This window comes from Larus michahellis, chromosome 23 (assembly GCF_964199755.1).
Source record: "Larus michahellis chromosome 23, bLarMic1.1, whole genome shotgun sequence".
Lineage (NCBI taxonomy): Eukaryota > Metazoa > Chordata > Aves > Charadriiformes > Laridae > Larus > Larus michahellis.
This window is the reverse complement of record NC_133918.1, coordinates 5,820,669-5,845,352: the sequence shown is the minus strand read 5'-3', so window position 1 is coordinate 5,845,352 and position 24,684 is coordinate 5,820,669. Positions and strand designations below refer to the sequence as shown.

Here is a 24,684-nt window from a genome sequence, read left to right as displayed (position 1 = left end):
CCAGGGCTAAACCACGGTGCTCGACCTCAGCAACTGCAGGAGGACAAAACGGAAGTAAACTGAAAATATACTTGGAAACATTTTTTGGTAAATTTTTTGCTCTCAGATTTCAGAAGTGGAAGCAAACAGGCATCAGTGAAGATTTCCGAGACACCCACACGTTTCAATACCGGTCAGATCACAAAAGCGGTAGGTTTAAGCAAGAACGACTTAAAAATAAACCAAACCTCATCAGTTGTATTCCATGGAATGAACCAACTTAACGCATACCTGGCGAGGAACACCCTTTGAGGGCTTGACCCCGCTCCCAGAGGCGGGAGAACTCTCCCCACGGCTCCTCTCCACCGAAGCGAGATCCAGCACAAAGGGGTTAACAGAGTTAACGTCGCTAAACCTGGAAAGATTTTTGGTATCGTGTCCCCCCCTCGTCTCCCCCGGCCAGACGCCCAGCACTGGGGACTGCAGAAAGCAACCAGTCCCAAATGTTAAAGCAATTACAGTTAATAGAAATTAGCTTTCTATACAGAACCAGGCCGCTTTAGAAAGCGTTTTAGCAATTAGGAATAATATATTACAAAGTTACTGAGAAAAAAAGATGAACTATGACCTTTTTAGACTTTGAGGTACATTAACAGCAATTGGGTTATCAGTCTCCAGCCCCTGGGTGCAACCAGAGTTACAAAAGAAATCCAACCCATGCGACTGAATCCCACCAACGTACTTGGAAGACATCTCGTAAATCCCTAACAGCCAGCGGCTTTCAACAGCGTCGGATGGGATTCAGCTTCGCCGCACTGCTCCGACGGATCCCAGCGGCGACGGTCACTTACAGCTGGTCTGAACTGAGCAAACTTTAAAAAACATGAGTTCAGTATAAATAATTCACAAACTGTTTTGTGCAAATTTTTTTTATTTCCACATTTATATCACAATGTGTCCACTTAAAGGACCAAATAGCAAAGTTGCTCCCTTCTGCATCCCAAGAACACAGAAGTCTAGTTACTGTACATTCACTAAGGCTCTTTGTTTTTGCAAATTGCGTTTATGATGGATATCCATAAGGCAAACAATATCTAAAGGAATGGTAACAAGTATATTTCCAGCATACAAACAGGCTTCCTTTTTCCCTCTCACAGTACAGTTACAAACTTGTAGCACCCTCATTACATTTAGATTCTAGAAAAGGTGATTTTTCTTTTTTTTTTTTCTCTTTTTTTTATTTTTTTCCTTTTTTCCTAGAAGTTTGCAGGAAGGGAAAAGGAGGAAAAATATTTGGCTGGTGGTGGTGGGATCAAAAATATTGTTAAACATCTAGTTTTTGCAGCATTTCTCAGAGACTGGATTTAAACTGAAACCAGACTAAAATATGTGGATGCCTATGGAATGTTGAGCTGAAGCTGGTCTCCCAGCCTGCAGTGCAACACCTGCTGTTTAAAACCCAATCTCCGTACCACATGACTCGAAAAAAAAACCCCAACGCAATCATGTTCAGAGATGTGATACAAATAAAACTACAGTTTTTGCACATTGTCTCTCGAATATCTCACTGCCAAATAAAAACCCAAATCAAGTCAAATAAATAGATGCATATTTTGTTAAGGTAACTTCCACAATTTTCTCTGTACCTGCCTGTAATAAGATTCCGGCATTCAGAAAGTGCTGGAAATCCTCTTCACTTCTTGGGGACTAACACTTTTTTATAGCTGGCTCGCTAGAGAGTTTTGAACTCAATTTATCAACCTTCGTATGCCTTCCTTTGCAAATTGTTAGTAAACTGGTAGCAGCATTTCACAAAAGGAGAATTTAAAGGAAAGAGCTGGGAGGAACCAGCTCCCTCCCCCCCTCTGCTCGTTGGGCCTGTTTGTCCAGGACAGGAGGCTTTCTCCATCTTTAAGTGGCATAGTGTCTGCCGGGTTTGCTAACTGCGGGTGTAAAAGCATTTTTAGCAAAACGGGACTCAGTCTAGGCAGACGTAAGGCAGGATGTTCAATCTACCGTCATCCCCGTGCGGATCTAACGATATGCACTGTGTCCAATCATACCAGTTACCCTGTGTGTCGTAACAACCGTTCACGCCTGGCCAGTTATGTTCGCGTATTCTGTCGAGGTCATCGCTCGTGACCTCTCTCGTGACCCCAGGCAAGTCTGTAGGTTTGCTGTTAGGAGCTAGAACGTGAGTCTTTCTAGCCTCTTTTCTAGTGCTTTCCTCCTGCTTTAAATATTCAGACATGAAGTAGTGAGCTCCTGGAGTCTGTACTCCTGATGAAGACAGCAAGCTACTCTGTCTGTTTAAATATGACTGAATGATTTCATTTCTGGATAATTCCTTCCAGTTCGTTTGTTCAAAGGGGCTTTGCAGGTTGGGTTTTTGCTCCTGCTTTTCCGTTTCTGTCCTGTGCTGTTCAGTAAGCGCAGGGATTTCTACCTGCAAAGGATCTTTCTGTGTTAAAGGTTTTATCTGTCCTGTCATGGGATCAAAAGTGAGCTTTCTCTCTTTTAATCTCACAGGTTTCACACCCCCTTCTGTCACGTGCCCATCCAGGTTGACTGTATAGTCTCTGGGTCGGTACCTTTTCTTCTTTTTACTATCGGAACCTGAAGCAGCATCATCGCTGTCCATTTTTGAAGCGTCCTGGGAAAAGCCCATGTGTGGCGTGAGCGATTCCCCAGGGTGGGAGCTGGTTTTGCAGCTGGGAGATGTGTGCTGTTGAAGTGTCCCTGCTGTGTGCCTGTGCTGGCTTTCAGAAGGTACCTGCTGCTCCTGCCAGTGCTGAGACACCTCAGAGACCGACTGCTGAGGGAACTCCAGTCTTTTTGCTGGCATCGGAGGTGTCGATGGTTGCATCAAGGATGGTGGCGGCGATGGCACCTGTGCAGAATCTAAGAACTGAGACCTTTGAGATGGACTAGGCATCGAATCCTTTGGTGAGTACGTAGTATGCTGCCGAGCAAAAGTATCATGCCTAACGTTTCTAGGGCTAAACGAGGAACAGCGAGGACTCTTAGGTTGGTGCGGTCCTGTGGTTTCTTCCGATTTCTCATGCTGCTGAAGCACTGCAGTCTTTAATAAGGAGGAAGTGCTTGAAGGTTTTACAAGTCCTGGAGAACTGGTGTGAGGTTTTACAGCATTTACCGGGATCTTATTGTGTTTATCGTTTTCACCGAGTTCTGTCCTGCTGCTTTCAGGCCCTGCGTGTAGATTTACGTCTACAGGACTAGGAAAATTTTCAGGACTACCTCCAATGCCATTTGTTGGAGGGGGTGAAGAGTTTTGTAATACTTCATGACTAGCTTTGGAGACTTTTGCGGGAGGGGGGCCCTGATGCCCATCCCTGTGTTCACCTTTCCTTTTCCTATTTCCCAATTTCTCTGGTTTTGGAGAATTTAGTTTCTGTATATCATTCCTGCTTTTCAATTCGCTGATTGGCTTTGACCCAGCCACAGCAGGAAGTTGCGTTTCTTGCTTGCAGTTGTGAGCACCACCATTTGCTGACCCAGGTGGGTTCGGCAACCCTCTTGGCACTGGTTCATTCTGGGTTACGGGTTCTATCAACTTTTGCCAATTCCGCAACAATTTCTTGGCACGTTTGGCAAGTTCCTCATTGGATGTCTTCTTCCTCACCTCATTGATAAGCCTCCCAAGTCTCGTTTCCTATAAAGAAAGAAAAGTTGTTTTACAAACGGGTACATTCTAAACAAAATTCTCACGGTAAATTTCTGCTTCGTAATGCTTACACTAAGAAATACCTACTTAAAAACCACTAACAATTTAAGTGTCGAATTAATCTTTTCGGAAAGGATTAGTCCGGTTGGTCCAGCGCTCTGCCATGCAACATGAAATCTGTAGGTTTCAAGTCACCCTGTCTTTATTCCCTGGCAAAAGCACCAGAGCTGTTAGCTGTAAAAAACATTAGGAAAGAATTCCTCCATCAGCACGAATCCTGAGAATAAAGGTGCAAGCTCAGATCCGAGGGGGAATGCAGCACTCAAGGCAGAAACGGCACGTGTTTATCACAACGCAAGTACAAGATCTGCAGAGGCAAGAGAAGAAAATCCGAGAACCTTTGCCTGTTCCAGGAACGTGTTGACAGTAAAAGCCCCCGTTTCACAAACCTGACTAGCCAGGACGCGACTTACGTCCTACCTTCTTCCTCCATCTCTCCTCTCCCTTCACTCCCCAGGATCTTGAAAGCGTATGAAAGACCGCTTTAAACAAGCATTCCTGGGGTGTCCCAAAGTGCTTTCATAAGCAGAAGGAAGTGAAGTGTTTGATGGTTCCCAAAGCACATTTGAAAACAAAGAATTGTTCCACAAGTCAGATTACTTAAGAAAAGCACTTCAAAGGAAAGCACAGACCGGACTCAGAGAGAAATAGGCAACGTGTTGTGATATGTGTGTTGAAAGTCAGGCGATAGTTAAAAGCAAGTAACACCAATAATTTCAATATAAAGATTGAAAAAAGTTCTATAATTTAGCCATAAAAGCCTCTTTGGGCTCTGTTTGCAAGAGTGGCCAGTGAGGCTGGCGCCACCGCCCCTCCTGATGCTTCAGCTTTTGCTACACCTCATCTCACCAAGGAGATCAGACACCGAAACCTGATCAGCTGAAGTTAAGATTGATTTTATAGCAGCTATATTCCTGTTCCAGAATCTTTGCTGCTTGGTCACCAAACATCTAAGAAGGTGATGGGTATTCAGGAAGCAGAGTGACGCTGCTGAATGCAGCAGAATTAATCAGCAGCAAGTGACGACTGGTTTCGTGCCCCACACGAGCAGGAGCTGCGCTGCACAGAACACTGCTCTCAATCCAGAAAAAAACCCTGTGTTTGCACCGAGATGCCAGAAGCAGCACGAGAGGGACAAAATAATATCTTAATTGTGAACCCTTTGCAAGCAATCTGTTGTTTCAAGAGAAGCTCTTATGGAAATTAGACAGGCAGAGAACATCCTTTTATACAAACAAAAATTAAGAAATGGTTAGGGGGTGACATACCTCAAGTGCCTCTTTGGTAATGGGGTATTTCTCCAGGCTGGAGATCACTTCCAGCACTGCCACCATGTTATGGATCTGCAACAAGGAAGACAAAGTCACTTCGTGTTTCATGTACAGGTCTTAGTTATCAAATGTAATTTAAAACCTTCCACTTTATAATTGCTGGAAGCATTAATCACAAAATTGCTATCACACTGTCTGGCTTTAGGGAGCTGATTTTTCAAAGAACAGGGACAAGGACACTTTACTGACCTAGTTGGAAACTGCAGGAGCCGTAACAAACATACTCTTATGTAAAAGTAAAGGAAACATTAGCAATAAAACCAGTGTGACTTACTAGCAAAGAGCTGAGACCCCCCAGCCAGGGTGTTAGTTAATTGTCCCACAGCCTAACTGGGAGGAAGCTGTGGCTGCCCCATCCCTGGAGGGGTTCAAGGCCAGGTTGGACGGGGCTTGGAGCAACCTGGGCTGGTGGGAGGTGTCCCTGCCCAGGGCAGGGGGTGCCACGGGGTGGGCTTTAAGGTCCCTGCCCACCCAAACCATTCTGTGAAGTAGAAGTGTCGAGCGGACCAAGAAGAGCAACGAGTCAAATCAGAAATCTTGCATTTATTCCTTTAGCACTGCTGTAGATTTACACAAGTCACCGTTCTACAGTTTTGTTCAAAATACTGACGCTTCCCATAGCTGCACATGGCGAGTCTAAAACCCCAGGTACAAACTGCTGGAGCAGAGCAGAGCTGAAGACAGCGCTGTGCCCGGTAGGTGTCCTCAGCCCATCGCCAGCACCCAGGGACCAGGCCGGGGACAGAGCTCGGCTCCCGAGCTGCCACCTTCGAACTCCGCACCCTCCTTCCCAACTCTGCGTGGTTCTGGAGCTGGATCTCCCAACAGGGGAGATGGTGAGGAGGCACCGCAGAAATTCACGTTACTTTAACAAAGCGTGTAGCAGATTTTCTGATGGGCTTCACTGCAGCATTGCTGCACGCCTGAGCGAGCTCCGCACAAAAGCGGTTGCCACAATCTGCAGATGTTAAGCACAAGCGTGATTTTAATAATTTCTACGAGAAACCCCAGCCTACAGAGAGATCTGCTTTTCCATTACCTGACGTTAAGAGCACCAAACCCTGGAATTTCTAATTCACCTTTGTAGATAGATTTGGAAAGGAAAACTTGAATCGCAGTGTCATTTATTGCTTAATTGCATTTGTGACTCAACTGGACCTGAACTGCATCTGAGAAAAATCTCGCAGCAAGAACCTCTGTAGGGATCCCTCGTTATCCAAATGTCTCATCAGAAGCATAATCAGGTGGCCCTGCCCTCCCAGCCACACACTCCACTGCAAGATTCTTCATTTTAAAAGAGACTGCAAGTCTGTAAGAATTATCTTTTTCAAGTCAATTCTACCCTTCTGTTAAGATACAACAAGAGAATCAGGAGCTGAAGCCTCTTCCTTTCAGCAAATCTTGTGCAGAAACAGTGTTTTTTCCATCACAGCAGGATTGCTTAATGTTGGAGATAGTCGGATAAGGCTGTCAGCAATGAAACACTTTGCCTGACTTTCAGATTTACTTTTATCAAACTTACGTTTAAAGTCTACATAAGGCTTTGAATGACTGTAAGTCTTACCCAGTGTAAAACCAACTTCAGACCAAAGATGAATTAATTTGTCACGGTCTTTCCTTCACCAAACTACAATGCCCCCGCAGATATTTAAAGCCCTACCACCCGGTCAGGTCTGGTAAAACTCTGTTAAAGCTTTAAAGCGGCAATAGCACATATTTTGACATATTTTACTTCTTACTATTTCACTTCAGTGCGCTTTCTTCCCTGTTGCAATCCTTGCACTGTCCTCAGTGCCTAGGAAGGACGATTTAGCGCCACAGTTTAAGTAATACATAACACCAGGGTATTTTTCTCAGTTTTTAGAACCAGAGCACTTAGAATAGCTAATGCTCAGTTCTGGGAGTTTCCAGACAAACATTTTTAGACTTGCAAAACATGATACTCTCCTTCCCAACACATATTTTAGACTATGAATTACCAGGGTGCGAAGAGGCTGTGTGTGTTGCACACACCAATAATTGGTACAATTATTTCTGTAGTTACTGGTAATCCCCAAATATTCATTATCTAAATGACGAACGGATGGCAAAAAAGGATCCTTAGTCTATCAAAAGATCAAGATGGGGAAAGCGATATGTGCATGTATATACACACCTACAGAATGATGAAACTGGTCAGGGAATTTCCAGCAACAGCTTTGCCTTTGTTCAGTATACCCAAATACACAATTACGGATGCCCCCGGATGCTAAAGCGCCTACCGGGGAGCAGGTCTACAACAGAACTGCCAGCCTGGCACCTCACCCCCTCCTTTGAGGGACACACGCTGCCAGTTAAAGGCAGGGAAAGCAGCCTTACACCGCTGAGCCCGTGCCCATCACACCACTTCTGGTAACACACTAAACACCCATTTCAGATTCTTCACACATTGGTACCCAACTGAAAACATGCCATGGCACTGAAGCAATCGCTGCAAGGAGCACGAAGGCTCACACTCAGACCAACTGCAAGAAGCTTCTCTCATATTCCCTTCTTTTTGACCTGCAGGGAAGCATCGTTCTTAAAAAAAAAAAAAAAGTGAAATGTTCAGGCAGGTTCAACAACCTCTCCATCCTTCCCCAGTAGTTTTGTGTAGTTTTCTTGGAAAGCTTCACCCAAACTGCAGCAAAGAGAACTTATAGTAAAAATCATATTCACTTATTTCAAAATAATATAGACTATGAAGTTTCTTGTGGTATAGTTAAACACTGTGATGAAAACAAGCTGTCCTCCCCAAAACACCTCAAGAATTATCTATTCAATGTGAAGACACCTACTTCGATAACAGCAGCACGTCAGCATTGCACACCACCATCTTTCCCTTAAACCACATTACTGGCAATGAAATTAATATATTGTCACATAACTGACATGAGACTGAAGTTACAAAACCCACCAGGACATCATACCACTTTAAGCAGCACCAGAAATGATAATTTATTAATGCAAGCTGCTATTAAAAATGCTTATTGGCTCCACAACAGAAAGGCAAAGTACGGTAAAGCAGAGGGGGACGAGGGAGTTCAGCAACCTTCCTCTCTTCAGGCGCTGCTCAAGAGTACAATTGCATAAGTCTCAGGAACTTGCACATCCTTTTAGTTTCTATTTGCCTTTTCCTACTTACCCTGCAACCCATTACTACCACCCCAAAACAAGAACTTCCATGAAGTAACCCCAGGACTTCGCATGTAGGAGCCTGCGGAAAACAGCTAAGAATAATTTATATGGCATTTCAAATTATCCCATGCTATTCCCATGTTGTGAAGACTCCCTGGCACACAGACTCACTCACTTGAAAGTCTACTGGAGAACATCTGCTTTGAGTCATCTACAATAATCCTTTCCAGCCAACCCTAGTGACAGTCACAAAAAACAAATCTTATTTATTCCATGCAAGTCTCCTGAAGTCATTCAGCTGTGCTCAGAGCTTACTACTGGTATCCAAGATCTCTTCCAAGTTAAGCACTAAATGTTTTTACTACAGCCTCAGACAAAAGCATGGGTTTCTGAGCTCTCTGGAAAAGATCAAGCCGCTTAATTTCCTTTTTTTAACTGCCATCTTAATCCTATTTTAGCTTTTATAAATCAAGAGCAATTCAGTAACTAACTTCATGGTAAGTGTTACACAGCAGTTGAAAAGGATAACACGTGTGTTGGGGTTCGGGAAGTTTAAGCTGTTCCTGCCACCTCCTTCCCCAGCAGATTTGAAAATAGCAGCAAACGCAGCATCGGCAGGTGAGCTGGCATCACCGTTCCACGTGCCGGGGGTGCGGAAGGGCTCGGGCTACCAACCTGCTGGGGCGCGTTTTATGTCGGGCTAGCAGACTCAACTGTCAGGCTTTGCTCCTCCTCCTCCATCTACAGACCAGTCCAGACAGAAAACCCAAATCAAGCACCAGTGTAACACCTTTCTTTCTGCCTCAGGACTGCCTCGACACGCCGGCCAACCTGTATCTCTCCCCACTGCTGCCTAAGAAACAAATCTTACAGAAACATCCAATTCAATAAAGCAATTTTTTTTTTTAATGGTTCACAGAGATGTTTCTGAAGATCTTTGCACCTATGACTAGAGCATGATAGATGACAAACCAGATCTGAGTTAGCAAGGACGATGTTGCTGAGACAATTATAGAGGCCTGGAGCAGGAGAAGGAGGAGGTATCTCCTTGTAACATGGAAACCTGAGAGTTAGGTGCAATTACCAAAAAAAAAAAAAATGCTGCGAAACTGCTAATACAGATCCCTATCCCACTGGATTCTGGCCAGAAAAGCTCATTTTAATCACCTACATGAAGTTCACATAACAGCACAACGAGGCATCTTTAGACACAGCATCATCATCCATACGGGTCACGTGAGTACCTTGGAAAGTTTCTAAAGGGTGTTTACACGGGGCCTGGTCGAGAGTCCCTAAGCACCGAAGCTTTTCCAACCCCAAAGTGTAACGGTGTTATCCTCCTGAAATCACAGGTTATAATAACCCATAATCTGACTCCACTGTAAGCACTGAGAAACAGACTATACAGATATACCAGAAGTCACTGCCTTTGAGAGAATGTATTTGTCATCGTACTTCAATGTACTTACACAGAACATGCTATAAATACTCAATATTTTGCTAGTTTCAAATAAAGTACTTTTGTAACATTTTCCCACCTGTAGCATCAAAGCAATTTTACAAAAGCAAGCAGAGAAGTGGACCCACCGTGGAGGACTAAACAGATCTTTATCTTTCCTACAGACACAAATCCAGATCTCTATCGCCAAGTTGGTGTTTTCTGTTGGCAATTAATATAAGAAACGCAGCATGGTCTACGCAGAAGTCCGCAGGAGCACTTGTACCAGTTTTTATTGCCTTCCCCCCGCTCCTAGGGACAGCGGCATTTTATTGGGTAGTTATAAAAACTGTCATATATCTTTGGGCCATGTATATCCTTAGGTAGCGTAAGATAACGTTCAAGAAAATCCCGGGTTCAAGGTCAATACTGCCTAAATACCAGGAAGGCGGAACCCATTCAAAAGGAGGGACAGCAACAGTACCACGAGCAACTGCATCCACTCACATTTATTTTCTCCAAAGCGGAATAAAAGCTACTTCATTGCATAATAATCTGAAACATGGAATAAGAAGTAAGAAGAGAGAAAAGTTGCTATTCATAGTAAGCTTTATTTAAATGCGGCAAAAGAAATACAGTAGTATAATGTTTATTCAGCACTTCATATAGGACACGCTAGATACCAGACACTAATGGTACATATCACGAACAGTAAACTATAATGGTATTTTTTCAAAGATACAGACCAAACACACGAAGTTAGAATCCAGGTTACAACCTGCTGGGATTTAGTTCAGTTCCCCTGCAACTGAGCTATTAACAGTTTCCCCAGCCCGCAACAAGACATGATGCTGTCTAAGGAGAGGGTACACGGGATGCTATTCACAGGAATGACAGACCAAAAAGATGACCATGCACTACTTTGCTCATAATTATTAAAAATGTTTGAAAGTCAGTTTGGTAAGCAGAGTTCAAATATTCACCAGTACACAATAGATATTCTTAAAGGTGGAGGCGAGTTTTCTAACAGTATTTAATAAAATGGACCTTTAAACATGAAGGAATTGATGATTTGGGTTGAAAATCATCCACTGGGAGTATCTTTTATGACAGAGAAATTCATTTGGAGCCCATGCTTTGAGAATTGATCAGAAATTTGTGCTGCGAAACACCAGGTGGAAGAAATGCTCCATCACTACCAAGAACAGTCACAAAACTGGCCAGGCACAACAAGCACTTACCCTTACCTCTGGATTTAAAATTGCCAGGTCTAATTTAAAGAGCCAAACAATCTGCATATATTTTATTTGTACTTAGGCTTTATTTCATGGTAAAGTAACATCATCCAGATACCTTCCCATATATTCCTTTACAAAGCCAGGATCATCAAACAAGAGTAAGGTGAAATTCCAACAAAATATTGCATTGTAAAGAAATCAGACCTGAAATACTTCACTTGAGCAAGACAACAGTTTAGCCCCGTTCCCTTTGGCAGTCTGTACGCACGCGAGTAAGGTGTAGAGAGTACACAGCCAAGAGATGAAGGGGAGTTTGCCCCAGCTGTTACAAACAGCCTGAGACACAAGCCACAGCAGCTGGGAAGTGCCACAAGCACTAGCTCTTCTCTACACGGTCCACTCCAAAGGTGACATCTAACCCTGGCAGGAGCCCCCACGTCTGGCCTAGACGTCGCAGGAACACGTGTGACGCTTTGGCAAGGCAGAGGAACCCACCCAATGGCAGAGGTATCCATCGGTGAGGTCATTTAGCAAGTGAAGATGTAAGAGGCAGTAAAATACAGATTATAGAGACGACGCGCACCCAGCACTGAACCAGTTCATACAACAGCAGGGGCACATGGAGGGAATCCTCCTGCTCTGCAGCAAAAGGTCTTTAAGGCAAATAGAAAACAGTCAATAGTACAACACTTTTCTCCATTCATATTTATTAGCTTGTAATAATTGGAAGACATTCTTGTTCCTACAGAGAGGAATAACTGTCAGCTTCAACATTCACTAAGCACTTCCCATGATATCATAAGAATCGTACCCGTAGCGCCTACCCTTCAGCTCTAGATGAAACAGAGAAGGCTCACTGCAACACAACCCCCCCATACTTCTTTTTCCATCCCCCAATAAAAAAAAACCCAAACCACCCAACCATGAAGCCGGGCAAAACCTTCTGGGGAACAAATTTATTAACCTGCTTTAAAACGCCCAGCAATTGAAGTGAAGGTTAGTTACATGCAATACTACTAAACTGGAAAGACATGTGTGGCACAAATTCGAGCTAAGGGAAGAGAGTGAGAGGAGGACTGGGTACTGCGGGCCAGGGCCAGGCGGTCACTGCCACCGCAGGGCACAACACAGCCTCAGTGGTGTCTCCCAGCGCACGCTGCAAGCGAGATCATTTGAGTCTTGTTCTTCGCCCAACACCATACTGATAAGGAATGGTAGAGGAATCAAATTCAGCTGGAATTACATGTTCATCCCAAGGCGTCACAGTTCAAGAAGAACATATACAAAGAGGAGTTTGGAGGAGAGCACTGATCAGGGGTTTTGAAAACATGGTTAAATAAGAAAAAGGTTTAAATACTCAGTTCACACAGTACTGAAAAAAAATAGGGAGGAGACTCAATGCTTGAAATAAGCCTTCCTATGCATTATTAGTCATAATAAAGAAAATGGTGATCAACCGTTTTCATGCTCACTGGCCAAATTTGCAACAAGACGAATACTGATTGTGTATTAGGAGTAACAAGAGCACTACCAATGCACTCCAATAAGCTCTCAAATAGTTTCCGTAGCCTCTACGGGGGTTTAAGAACAGATTAGACAAGTCTGGAAGGAGTTGTTTTATTCAGGTGATGGGGCACGTAGCTTCATGAAGTCTGCTCCAGCTGCACACCCCTATGATTCACACCCAGGGAGCAGAGACTGCACAGCAAGTAGTAGAAACACATCGAAACACCCATTTCTGTCTAGTCCAAATTAGACTCAAAATGGTAATTCTAAATTCTGTCCTCTCAAAGCAATACACACAGGCAATTATACAAAGCAGTTTGTATTATGAAGGACTTACAAAATTCAAACTTTGCCACTCGCTGCCCCACCGCAGCGGGCAGGCTCGCCAGCCCACGCGCAGTGCCCCGAGCCAACGCTGTCCCAGAAATGCCCAGGGCTGTCCCAGCCCTTGCAGGCGGCTCGTCACCACTCAGGCCCTGTAGTCACTTCACACCACCATGTCAGCCACCTCATGCTCACCCCTCTGCATCCCAACACCTGAACACATTTCTAACACAGCATGGTCCTGCCAAAACAAAGCATAATAAAACAAGAAACCACAGAAACTAATAGGTTTGACCAGCCCTATACATCCACTGCCTTCTGGTATAAATACAGCCAGCTACAAATGTGTTTAACGTTTAGCGGAACATCGGAGCACGTTTTATAGAATGAGACTTGTCAAGCGTTGAGCTGCACAACCAAAGAGTACGAAATAACGCAATGTGTCTCCTCTCCAGGTGCAGCAGTCGCTACAGATTATTTCAGCACAATAAACACCACCCACAGAACACATCACTAACACACAAGTCCTAAAAACCCCAATCACTACACTGCTCCTAAGGACATCTAACCACGATACAGTTTCGTTGTATACATGATAACCATTTCTGCTCCGCTTCCACCTGTACAGAAACTTTAACTACACACATCTTGGTAGTTACTATTTATTCTAAGTCATGAACTGAAGTCCAAAATTATTGCTTAAAAATTTAGAGCCACAAAACGAGATTGCTGTGCAATCAAAGCCACAGGAACAACTGGTCCTACGTCAACAAGAGAGAAACGCCGTGTTTCTTGATTATTCAGGCAGAATAATACAGAGCATATAGAAAATTCGACCTTAAAATGCACCCCTTTTGATTCACCATGAACTCGGTGCTTTCTACATTAAGGAGAGACCCACTGATTCAGCCCGGAGTCTGTACTTTGACTGCAGTTATTCGGGGAAGGGAGAATGCACAAGCAGCGGGTGCCGGTGGGGCCCAGCAGCTCTCCTGAACCCCCTGTTATTATCCACCCGCCTTTCGGTGAGAGCAAAGTCAGAGACTGAACTGGATCATGAGAATGACCCTTAAAGGCATCGCCTGGACAGAATCATTCTGCAATCACCTGCTTAATCTTAATGCACTCCAGAGAACCAGTGGAGATTTAAAATTATGCAACACGCATTTAAGGACCTGATGAGATGGCTACAAAGGGTCAAGAGCTTTCTGAAGTTCTTAAACGTTATGTTACCCATCACCTGGAATATCTACCCAGAGCTGTTAACATGAAGCAGTTTCCATCTGAATGTAATACAGAAAAGCCCTACTAACATCACCACAATATAGACTTCACTCTTTTCTTAAGAAAGAAAAACGTTTATCACTGTATTGGTGTACTTTTAAATGCAGCAGGACAACATTTGTAAAAATGCTAGGGAAGCTTCTCTGCTGATTCCTTAAACAGTAAAGGAGGCTCAGGTAAGAGCCTGTTGAATACTCTGCGTTGTGGCATTTACTAATTCATCACACAGAAGCACAATATGCTTGTGTGGTTGCTCATGAGCATTTAATCATGGCATATTTGTTCACAAAACCTGAGAAAAACAGCCTTACAAACTGGGAAAGTTCTAAATACAAAGTTTGGAGAGAAGTCGCCATATCCTTTAAACAGGAATTACTAATACAGAATATCCATCAGCATGTACCATAGAGAAGTTTTATGGATATGGAAAAAAACTGAACCAAATTCTAGATAAAATGTTCCTGCCTGCCACCCATTTCCAAATACCTCCATTCTCTGAAGACTGTGCAGGTCCTGGGGAGACTACAACCTGTCCAAAGGAATGACCCCCCCGACAATCAGTTGAGAATGCTCGGCCATTCCATGCAGTGGCACAATCATTAGCAGCTACTTAGAAACAAAATGAGTTTTCTATCTTTAGCTGGAAAAAAAATAATCTTCCCCCAGAGGACCATAAACACAGCACCTTTCATCTCAGGGCTTACGAGCTGGAGGGCTACTTTACTTTAACATCAGTAGCAGCAGCGTGACCATGACAGGACAAAAGAACCCAGTACCCCATCAGCATTTTATTCATATTTAAACACAGAACACTCAGGAAGCTGCAACCTGGCACTAGTAATTTCTAATCTAGTAGCAAAAAACTTGATGATTTCCACTTAAGAATGCCCCACTGATGCTTAATCCCCTTGGCAGCCTGTCTTAAGAAGTCCAGTAAAGAAAATACTACACAAAGTCAAAACTCATATTTTGACAGACAGAAACTCTTACATGCTCAATGATGGAGACATAGTTTTCATGACGTAGTTAGCACACACGCTGCAGACACCCCACCTTGGCAAATACACTTGAAACATCACCTCTCACATCTTCTCCTCCATCTCACTAAGCTCAACTGTATTCAAAAATAAACCGTAGTTCCTCCAAGGATAAACTATAATATTGAGGTATACACTCTTCTGGAGCTTTCAGGATGATAACTTCTATACAGACATAGATGTTCCTTCCCATGCGATTAATCTACACAGCACACAGTGTTCCACACTGCCCATGCCGTCCACCGTCCGCTGCACAGACAGCTCGAGTTACAGAAACTCGGAGCTGGCTGTAGACGTGCTGGAAGTTTGTTCGCTGGAGACAAGTTATGAATGTGCATCACTACCCTGGGAAAAAAAACATGCTCCTCTGCCATCAGAAGTTCAACACTCCTTAAAAAAAAAAAGAAAGGACAAATCCATTTAGACCTGCAGTATAATCGCGATACTCGGCAAGCTGATTCTGCATGAAAATAGCAAGAAAGCAGCTCCAGGGAAGTGCTGGCTGTCACTCTCAGACGAGAATTCCACCTCTGCACAGTCATCTTTACAGCACAAAGTTCCAAAACACACCCAGTTGAGCGTGTTGCTGAATACTACAGACAGACTTGGATGTAGGATTCCTCTCCTCCCCAGCTGCTGTGTTAGAAAACCACTTTGTTCAATAAAACAGAACTAATTACGTTTTACTTCCAGCAATCCCTCAATAGAAATTTCTACCACCAACTGTTTGGACATGCTGAAAATCGTATACTTTGATATTAACAATCACACTCCAGCACACACCGCTGCCCCATGAAAGCCATGCCCCAGAAAACACTGACACGCTGTTAAATTTAGCAGATAGATTGCACCTCAAATTAAAGCAATTTACTAGCACTTAAATATTGTTCCAAACACTGAAAGCATGAATTACCTGTAGAAAGAATAATTTAGTTGTTAGAATACTCAATAAACACACCTGCATTTACATTAAAGTGACTATGATGTACTTACCTTTACCTTAAATATTTCTTTAAAGACCAAGCGCGCAAGTGGGGCCACATCATACCGTATGTTATACAGACCCAAGAAAGTTTATTTGAAGTTATCACCAAGCACAAAATGGGTGAGACGAGATAGTGGTAAAGCGTTATCAGCCAAAACAGACATGGCTTGTTTTTTTTTTTAATTTATAAAAACTATACTGACATTAATTTTAACTCCAAATCTAATACATTGGAGTAACTATGCCTTAAAGAAGTGCTTCTTAATTAACATCAAATTTCCCCAGTAGGCAGAATCAATTCCTTCTTTCCCTACCCTGAAACTTTTGTGGTTCCTGAAAAAAACCCCAACCTTCTACTCATCTACTGCAGCAGCTCCTTGGAAGAAACTGGAAAAGGCTCTTCCCTCACAGGATACTGGGAGAAAAACCTTCAGCTGCCCTGAAACAACTTTGATCAGGAGCCAAAGGTGGCAGCATGACAGCGCTGCTGTGTCATCTGGCCATACCAAAAAACCTCAAGAGAGGCAACAACCCACACCTTATGCACTCCTAAACTGGGCTCACCTTCAACATACTGTACAAAACCCTAACAAATGGCAAACTGGGCCTTCTATTCTAGGTCCAGACTTCTGAAACACAGGCTAAGATGAAGGTATTCATGTTTCCTAAGACAGAGATTGGGTCTCTCCCCACTCGGGAGCTGTGACAGTATTTTTCCTCCCACCCAGGCAGTGCCTCGGCAGCAGGACCTGATCCAGCTGCAGCCCATGCCCACCCAGCCCAGCTCCAGCCGCCTCAGCTCATCGCTTTCTTGGGTTAACTGTGTGCCAACCTGCACCGAAACAGCCTAACACAGGACCTCCAGGGGCACCAGCGGCCACAGGAGCAGAGCTGTCCCCAGTCGGAGCAACTTGGGAAACTGCAGCCTCGGGTTCTTTGCTGTCTGAGAAGTTTGTTTCAGTATCTCTCTCCTGGAAGGGTGCGCATCTTGCACATCAGCTGTCTTTTCCAGGCTGTGGGTTGTGGTGGCTGTCACAGAGCATTCTTGATGTTTATTCTACCTACAAAACGTTGGTTCTTCCATTCAGTAAACTGCTTCACTGTTACATCAAGAAAAATATGTTACATTAGTTATTTCCCTCCATCCTCTGAGCAATGAAAGTGTTCATTTCTCATCAAGGGTCCATGCTACAGTGCATGCAGCCAGCCACTTGCTTGAAAGTTCTATCATTTGGATTTGAAACGCCCGATCCCCGTTAATGAAACAACCCGAGAGAGTGAGGGGTGCCTGGCTGGAGGGTGCGGCTCTCCCAACAGCTTCAGCTTGGATGGCTTGGGGCTGCCACCACCCCAACGTCACCTCTCCTTGCCACTCACGCTCCCCGCCAGCTGCCACTCCGTGCCAAAACTGCCACATCGCTGTGCCAGGAGGAGATAGGGCAGGGGAAGAGGCCCCAGGTCAGCCCTCTCCAGCGAGGGAGCAGGAACACTGGGTAGCGGACGGGGACCACGGCAGCTCTCCTGCCGGCTGTGGCTCCGTTGGCAGTTTCAGCTGGTGTAAGCACGTGAGTTTAAGCCAAGTCAATCGTTGATTATTTTGCGCATTGGCCACACGGCCTCTAGTGTAAGGTACTTTACTCTTTGAGTTGCAAAGCTCACTGCTCAGGAGCGTCCTCCTGGATACCCGTGATGAAGCTTTCCAGAGTTTCTCCCAGGAACACATGCCAAGCCCTCGTGTTACACAAGGGACAGTGACGATAAAGTCTCTACAAGTGAAAGCTGACCATGAGGCACCCAGTCTCATCTCCACACACAGACAGGGGAACTTTTCCAGGTGACACATCCCTCTTTCCTAGGAGGCCCCAAGCCAGCCTGCTAAGGCAGCAGGGAAGCATGAGGAGGCAAATGGCATTCCACTTTTCAGCTTCTGTACTTATTTAAACACTGTAATACCCGATTCTGCTGCCACACCTGTGCCACTGCTATTAGCGATGCACTGAAGTTTTACCAGGTAATGGAGCTGCATCAAAAACTACCTGGGAAAAAAAATTATCATATTATCTCTTCTTTTTTAAACCCCGATCAATTCCCCAGTTCAGTTCACCACCTGATCCTGCAAATCATTGCATGGGCGCGCATCAAATGGGTGTGTGTAGCAGGAATAAGAAGTGGGTGTTATTTAAATTGTCACTGCTGCCGAAACAAACACTCAAATTACAGCGTTAAGAGCAAATGACTACTGCCCTCATCACTGCAACCCGGGGAGTTTCAAGGAATTAACAATAGAAAGGCAATTTGGCATTCCCCTTGCTCTGACCCCTCACCCTAAACTCCCTGCTGCTTTTGTTTGCTCAGATTTTGTCTTGGCAGCCTCAAACTTCATAATGGTCTCACTACTGCGAGGGGTACTGTGCAAATGAGTTTTTAACCCCCTCCAAAAACCCTCTCAAAAAGTTACAGTATTACCACCCATAACAAACTAACCAGGACTATACAGGCGATTAACCTGACAAGTGCTAACTGGGACTAGTTAAACTCGGTATCTATACCTGCGTAAGCACCACCGGCGCTGTCGGAACATGCTTCTGCCAAGCAAAAAAGCTATTTTAGAAAGAGGTGGACAGGAAAGCTGCAAAGCAAGGCCAAGAAACCAACTACACCATTGCCCTCCAACAGGTGAATTCAAGTGTATCAGGCATATTAATGGCTTAATGGCATACAATACAGAGCATCAAAAAAGCAGTCGGCCCACTTAGGGGTATTTAAAATTATGAGGAAGGTGAATACAATGGGACTTACTACCTCAGGCCCAAATCTTTACCTGGAACCCAGGACTGAGATGATAATGACCCTCCAGACCCTACACAACAGGAAACGCCACAACCACCCGCGTGTTTCACCACACACCTGAAATATAATCCCCTGCCTTGATGCACAAAATGCTACTTGAATCAAGACGAGCTACAATAAGGAAACGCACAGAACCGGTGAAAGGTACAACAGGTCCCAGCCTCCGCATGCTGCAGCTTCCTCAAAACTGATAAGCTCATTAAGGCCTCCCAGAAAAGGATAAAGCTAAAGCAAAAGCCAAGCCGAGGCTACTTTCACCCACACGTAGCACTTCCCTGCATCCAGAGAAATCCCCAAGACCCTCCCGAAGGGAACCTCGTCCTCCTCCACTCTGCATCTGCAGCAGTGCCTGGCACCTTCTCCCCGCCTTTTCAAACTCAATTCTAGAAAGCGTATTTGTCACTGATGATAGAGGCTTTTGTTTCCAGGACTTTGGTAAAGCAATCAATACAGAAAACAGCCATGGGAGCATCTTTAACTATGCAACTCATGCCTCAACTGGAAGATCACCCCAGGCCAATGCACTACTTAACATATTACAACACATGGACCAATTTATTGTTAATAATTCAGATCACGGACCTCTCCTGAAGGTCTGAGCAGCAAGGCCAACTGAGATACTGCATGAATGGCAGCCTGCTTTACAATCAACTCTAACCACACTGTGAGCGTCCAACGGGTTGTTACTCAAACCAAAGCTGGGTTTGCATCACAGAGAGGTATTAATGGTAAATAATTAAATTATTTTCTAATATTTAAAGTCAGGAAGAGCTTGCTACATATTCAGGATGAGGAACCATTTAATTGGAAGCACAATTCTAACAGACAGTTGGAAACAACAGGCTTTCCCACAGAGAAAAACCTAACAGATCTCATTATTCCTGACATCAGGTAATAAATTCCCTGAAGAGCACAGAGCACAATTTAACAAGGCGAAGATGTTCTGCTTGGTGGAAGAGGTGGTTTCTCCACACACCGAGCCCGAAGGGAAAAGCATTGCTTCTCCCAGAAGCAAGGAATATCTCCCCTGTAAGACCTCACGCACCCACTGCAATAAGGTTGCAGACACTCTTCTCCAGTTCCTGTTTCCACACGGTTCTTCCAAGAAAAGGATTTTTCCTGCAAGAAAATCAAACCACCTGTCATTTTGGGTGATACCACTAAACTCACGTATTGCTCCAACAAGAGTCTTGGTACGGTCTTGCTAACACACAAGCCTTGGAAGGAAACTGGTGTTGATACTCAGTGTTTAAGTCATGCAGCAGAAGTAGTTTGCCCATATGCTTTTTCAAGGGGAAAAGGCTGAATAAATGAAGACATAATACCAGACACCCCTGGTGGCTTCCAAGATGATGTAATTTTTTTTAAATAGCTTATTTCTTATAGGTCTCCTTTGAAATAGAGGTTACCTGTGTAAATTCTGAACTAAGTGTGAAACTAAGTTATAAATACATTCTGCAGCAATTACTAGAAGAGGTCTCAAGCGCTAAATGCATGTGTACAATTAAAACATTGCTCCTGACTCAGCACGGCTTTATGTAGCAGTTACAATGAAGATGAACAATCGTCACAGAAGATGATTTCTCAAAGCAAGCAGATTCTGAAAACTTGGGAAAAGATTATTTTGACCAGTTCAAACCAACACAGCTAGGGAAACTTCTCTCTCTTTTCCTTTTAATTTAAGGCAGGACCTCAGAGTTAACCAAGATTTGTATATACTGCAAAGACCTTTACTGGAATGAGTATCCACACCAAAGCAGCAGCTTGTATTAGAGAACATAGCAGCAAAGCTTAAATTTACAGCACCCCACAGTAAAGCACTATAAAGAACCACATCCTCCTCCTCCTCCACCTCACAAAACTGGGCTTTTTTTGCACACCTGACAATATTAGTGCAGTTTTCACCCTCTCCAGAAACACGCACATACACACACCGACAATTATATTGAAAAGCCTGAATGAAATCCAGGCCTCAAAGCTTGACTTTCTTGGTAAACAAGGAAGTCAATCACAATAATGAATACTCTAAGTTTGAATGCAGCCACTTCTTTTGGGAGAAGATTCCAAAAGCCAGAAGAAAGTAGCCAGAGTTTTCTGTGAGCACCCGCAAGTGCTGCAGCTTGTAGCTGCACTGACTTCTTCCTGCGGGAAAACATCAGAACAGTTTCTTACACTTTTACACTGGTGCCCAAGCGCGATTAAATTCAGAGTCTGCTTTTAAGCATGTTCAAAATTTAAGTTTTTCTTCTCTTTTGTGAAAATGGCATGACAGGTAGTTTTTTCAATTGTTTACCATGTATTCTACGTGCTTTGGAGAAAGAAGTCCAAGAGCTAAGCCTGCACAATGAATCCCAACTACATACACCATCTCTGCTCTCCTTCGAAGAAAAGGTTAAAATGGAAGACAGCCCCCTGCCTACAGGCATTTCTAAACAATGGGCTGATTTTTCTGCCACCAATTATTGCCCTGGATAAGTATCAAGTATGTAGAATTATAATGTAACATACATTACTCCTCAGCTTATGGGGCTACTGACCTGTTGGAAGCTCAGCAGAGCTACTGGCCAATGCTCCAACTTCCCCTTGCAGGCAGCTGCCTGGGTATTTCTGGTGCCCCTCATCACAACCAAACCGCGAGCAGGTTCGCAGCTGAATGTAACATTAACATACGGAGGAAGGGAAAAGTATCCATCACAAAATGTACTTCCCAGCTGCTTCATTCCACGCAGCCACTGTGTTTTAGAAAGTAACACCAGAATTAGGGTGACCACTGCTGCTGACAGTTCTGAAGTTAAAAGAAACCATAGATCTGTTACAATTCTATTAAACTAGGTTGACACTTGGTCTAACGTAAAGTGAAAAATCTGCAGCCACAAAAAGAGAAGCCAGAGCAAACAAAATTCATGAAGTGTACTAACTGACATTTCAGCAAGATCCACGCTAAAGTACTGCAAACTCAACTAACTTTGACGTTTAAAAGCCCACAATTACCATTATAATTCATTACTGTTACTCTAACATGTAATATGGCAGCTGGTGACAAATGCACATCACAGGGGGTTACTAAAGAAGGGCGATTTTTCTTCTGTTTTCATGTCACATGCAGGCCACTCCAGAATGCTTCCAAACGGTAATAACTTTATTAGCTACTTTAAGACTTCAATACAGGTCTATTACAGCAAAACACTTGTTCAGACAGAGGCAGGTATGACTTTAATAGAACCAAAATACCATTTCACACACCCAGCCTCCTGGAATAACACACACACACACGCACGTTCAGCCTGACGCACCCGCAGCTGCCCCCACAAACTGCAGATGGCCGAGCCAAACCCACCTTTGCATCCTGCTGTGCTGACTGTTGATCTAAGATTCAAAAGTCTGACAGATTGCAGGCTCTGCAGTCCTCTCACACTAATAAACACCTAAGCAGAGAACTGCTTTAATGTGCCAAAAAACACCGTAAAAGGAGTAAATGATACTTTGGATAACCTACACTCAAACGTTCAGGCCACTTACAGGTAAAATATACGCCGACTTCTGTGCTTACACTCCATCCCAGAAGGAGCAGATAAGCTCATTAGCGCGCTGCAGGAAAGGATAACAGCGAAGACCGAGGCTGCTCGGTGCTGGAGCAGCTCCGCAGCCCCGAAGCCACCGTCGAAGCCCTCCCGGTGTCCCCGGAGCCCGGGGTACCCCACGGTACCCCAGGGCCTCGGGGAGAGGCGGCCACAGGGGCCGAGGAACAGGTGGGCGCCCCGGAAGGTCCCGGCGAGCCGCGGCGAAGCCCGGCCCAGAGCCCCCTGCAGGCCGCGCCCGAGCCGCGGCCTGGCGTGGGGAGGCCGCCGGGCCGCACGCCGCATGGCCGGGCAGCGCCGGCCGGGCCCCAGGGGTGCCGAGCGGCGGCGGGAGGCGGTGCGGCGGGGAGCCGGACGCGGCCCCCTGGGGATGAGGGAAGAGGCCGGCGGTGCGGCGCCAGGGCGGCCCCGTAGTGCCGGCTCAGGGGAGCGGGCGGCGAGGGGCCGCTGGCAGCGGGACCCCGTGCGGGCAGGGCGCCGGGGAGCTCCCCGCTACCGCCCGCAGCGGAGGCTTCCGGTGCCCGGGGAGGAGCCCGGCCGCAGCCGCGGTCCCAGCGGGAGGCGGCGGACGCGCGGCCCCCGGCGCCCCCTCAGACAGCGGCGGGGGGCGGCGGGGCGGGAGCCCCGGGGGGCGGCGGGCAGGCGGCCCGCGGCCGGTGTCGCCGCGCTGCCGGCACGGGAGCGGCGGGGCCCGGCGGGCCGTACTCACGTTGCTCTGCGGGTCGATGGCCTGCAGCAGCCGGTCCCTGATCTGCTGCGGGGAGGGGGCCGGAGCCGCTGTCATTGCCTGGGCGAAGCGGGGCGGCTGCGGCCGGGGCGGGCGGGCGGCGGGGCCAGGCCGGGCCGGGGCGGCGGCTCCTCACTCGCCGGCGGCGGCCTCCTCGGGGAGCCGGAGTCGCATGATTCGCTCCCCGCGAGGCGGGGGGCGGCGGCGCTCGGAGCGGGGCGCGGGGGGGAACCGCGGCGGCGCCACCGGGCCGGGCCCGACCGTTCCGCTCGGGGCCAAACTCAACTGTGGGCAGGAGCCAGCCCCGCGCAGGGCACCCTGGGACACGCCCGACGCCGTAACGCACGGCGCGCCCCTGACGCCCCGCCGCACGCACCGGCGGGCACGGAGGGCGCCTGCGCCGTGAGGCGGGAGCGGGCCGCGCGTGCGCCGTGAGGCGGGAGCGGGCCGCGCGTGCGCGGTGGGCGGGAGCGGCCGGCGGCCGTGAGGGGCGCCGGGCGGTCGCCGCGGGCCCGGCCCGGGGTGGGGGGACGGCAGCGAGTCCGGCCGCCTCCCCGCCGAGCGCCTCCCCCGGCCCCTACCGGCCGCCCTCGGCGGGGGGCGGCCCCGGACGGGTGGTGGGATCAAGTCTTGTGGGGAAGAGAGGGTTTCAGGGAATAAATATCGGAAATAAACCATCGCTACGCGGACGTTACAGAGCTAACGCAATGGCGATGCCTTATTTCAGGCTGGCAGGAAGGTAACGCGGACCTGTTAGTCTTGAAAAGCTCGAAATATTCATGAAAAAAAATAATTGCAACTAAAAGTTTTTGCCAAGCGGCAGAACTTCATATTTTCATTATGTTCAGAATAACGGGTGAGGCAGCAATTCCAACTTCCAGCCATCTGGGAAGAGCTACCCTCCAGGAACTGAACAAATAGTTCTTTACACGGATGTAGTTTACCTTCTCGCTTCTTGTCTTCTTGACTCGGAAGAAAGCGCAAGTGAAAAGTGAGGTTTTCGGAAGGTTGCAATACAAAAATGGACTTGGTACAAAGCAGCTGTACGGTAACGGACAGAGCGGAGGGCATCCGGCACCACTCTGGGTAAGCCACCAGCCCCGCATTAAACTTTCCACAGCATTTAAGAGCACCTTAAAGTTAACTAATTATTTTTAAAGGACCTGCTTAGCAGCTAAATGACACAACTTTTATTCTTTTGAACAACTGAAATCTTGAAGTGACAGCACAAAAATTATCCGTTTACCAGCAGAGCTTAATCATCTTCTGCTTCCTGTATTCACAGCATTGCTCGGAAAGCAAACTGTCAGTTCTTCCCAGGATCAACCATTTTTCTGAGTAAGAATTAAACCCCCGCGTACAAAACCGAGCCCGGCGCCGTGGTGCCGAGTCCAGGGGCCTCGCGTGGGTTGTGCAGAGGGTGACAGCCACTTCCACCCTCCCCTGGATGTGCCAGGGGAAAACTTGCTTTCATGAAGGTTAGGGAGAAAATGTTTTCCACGAACT

General features: G+C 46.1%; 1 protein-coding gene across 3 annotated transcripts; it reads right to left on the bottom strand.

The window, feature by feature from the left end:
• Positions 1 to 892: 892 nt before the first annotated feature.
• Positions 893 to 23,506, bottom strand: MED26 (mediator complex subunit 26). Of its 3 annotated transcripts, none has more exons than XM_074565630.1 (3): positions 23,161 to 23,506; positions 4,993 to 5,067; positions 893 to 3,652 (listed from the first exon to the last, which is right to left on the bottom strand). In XM_074565630.1, the coding sequence occupies exons 1-3, from the start codon at positions 23,233 to 23,235 to the stop codon at positions 1,958 to 1,960; spliced, it is 1,845 nt and encodes a 614-aa protein (XP_074421731.1). In that variant the 5' UTR covers positions 23,236 to 23,506; the 3' UTR covers positions 893 to 1,957. The 3 variants fall into 3 exon arrangements, with proteins under 3 accessions (XP_074421731.1, XP_074421732.1, XP_074421733.1); XM_074565631.1 differs by lacking the exon at positions 23,161 to 23,506 and adding an exon at positions 16,032 to 18,885; XM_074565632.1 differs by lacking the exon at positions 23,161 to 23,506 and adding an exon at positions 16,038 to 17,097.
• Between the last annotated feature and the right edge of the window lie 1,178 nt (positions 23,507 to 24,684).

Coding starts and splice junctions, on each gene's coding strand:
- MED26 (XM_074565630.1), bottom strand. CDS start 23,235: ATGACAGCGGCTCCGGCCCCCTCCCCGCAGCAGATCAGGGACCGGCTG. Junction 5,068..23,160: donor CCATCGACCCGCAGAGCAAC/GTGAGTACGGCC, acceptor TCCTTGTTGCAG/ATCCATAACATGGTGGCAGT. Junction 3,653..4,992: donor TTACCAAAGAGGCACTTGAG/GTATGTCACCCC, acceptor CTTTCTTTATAG/GAAACGAGACTTGGGAGGCT.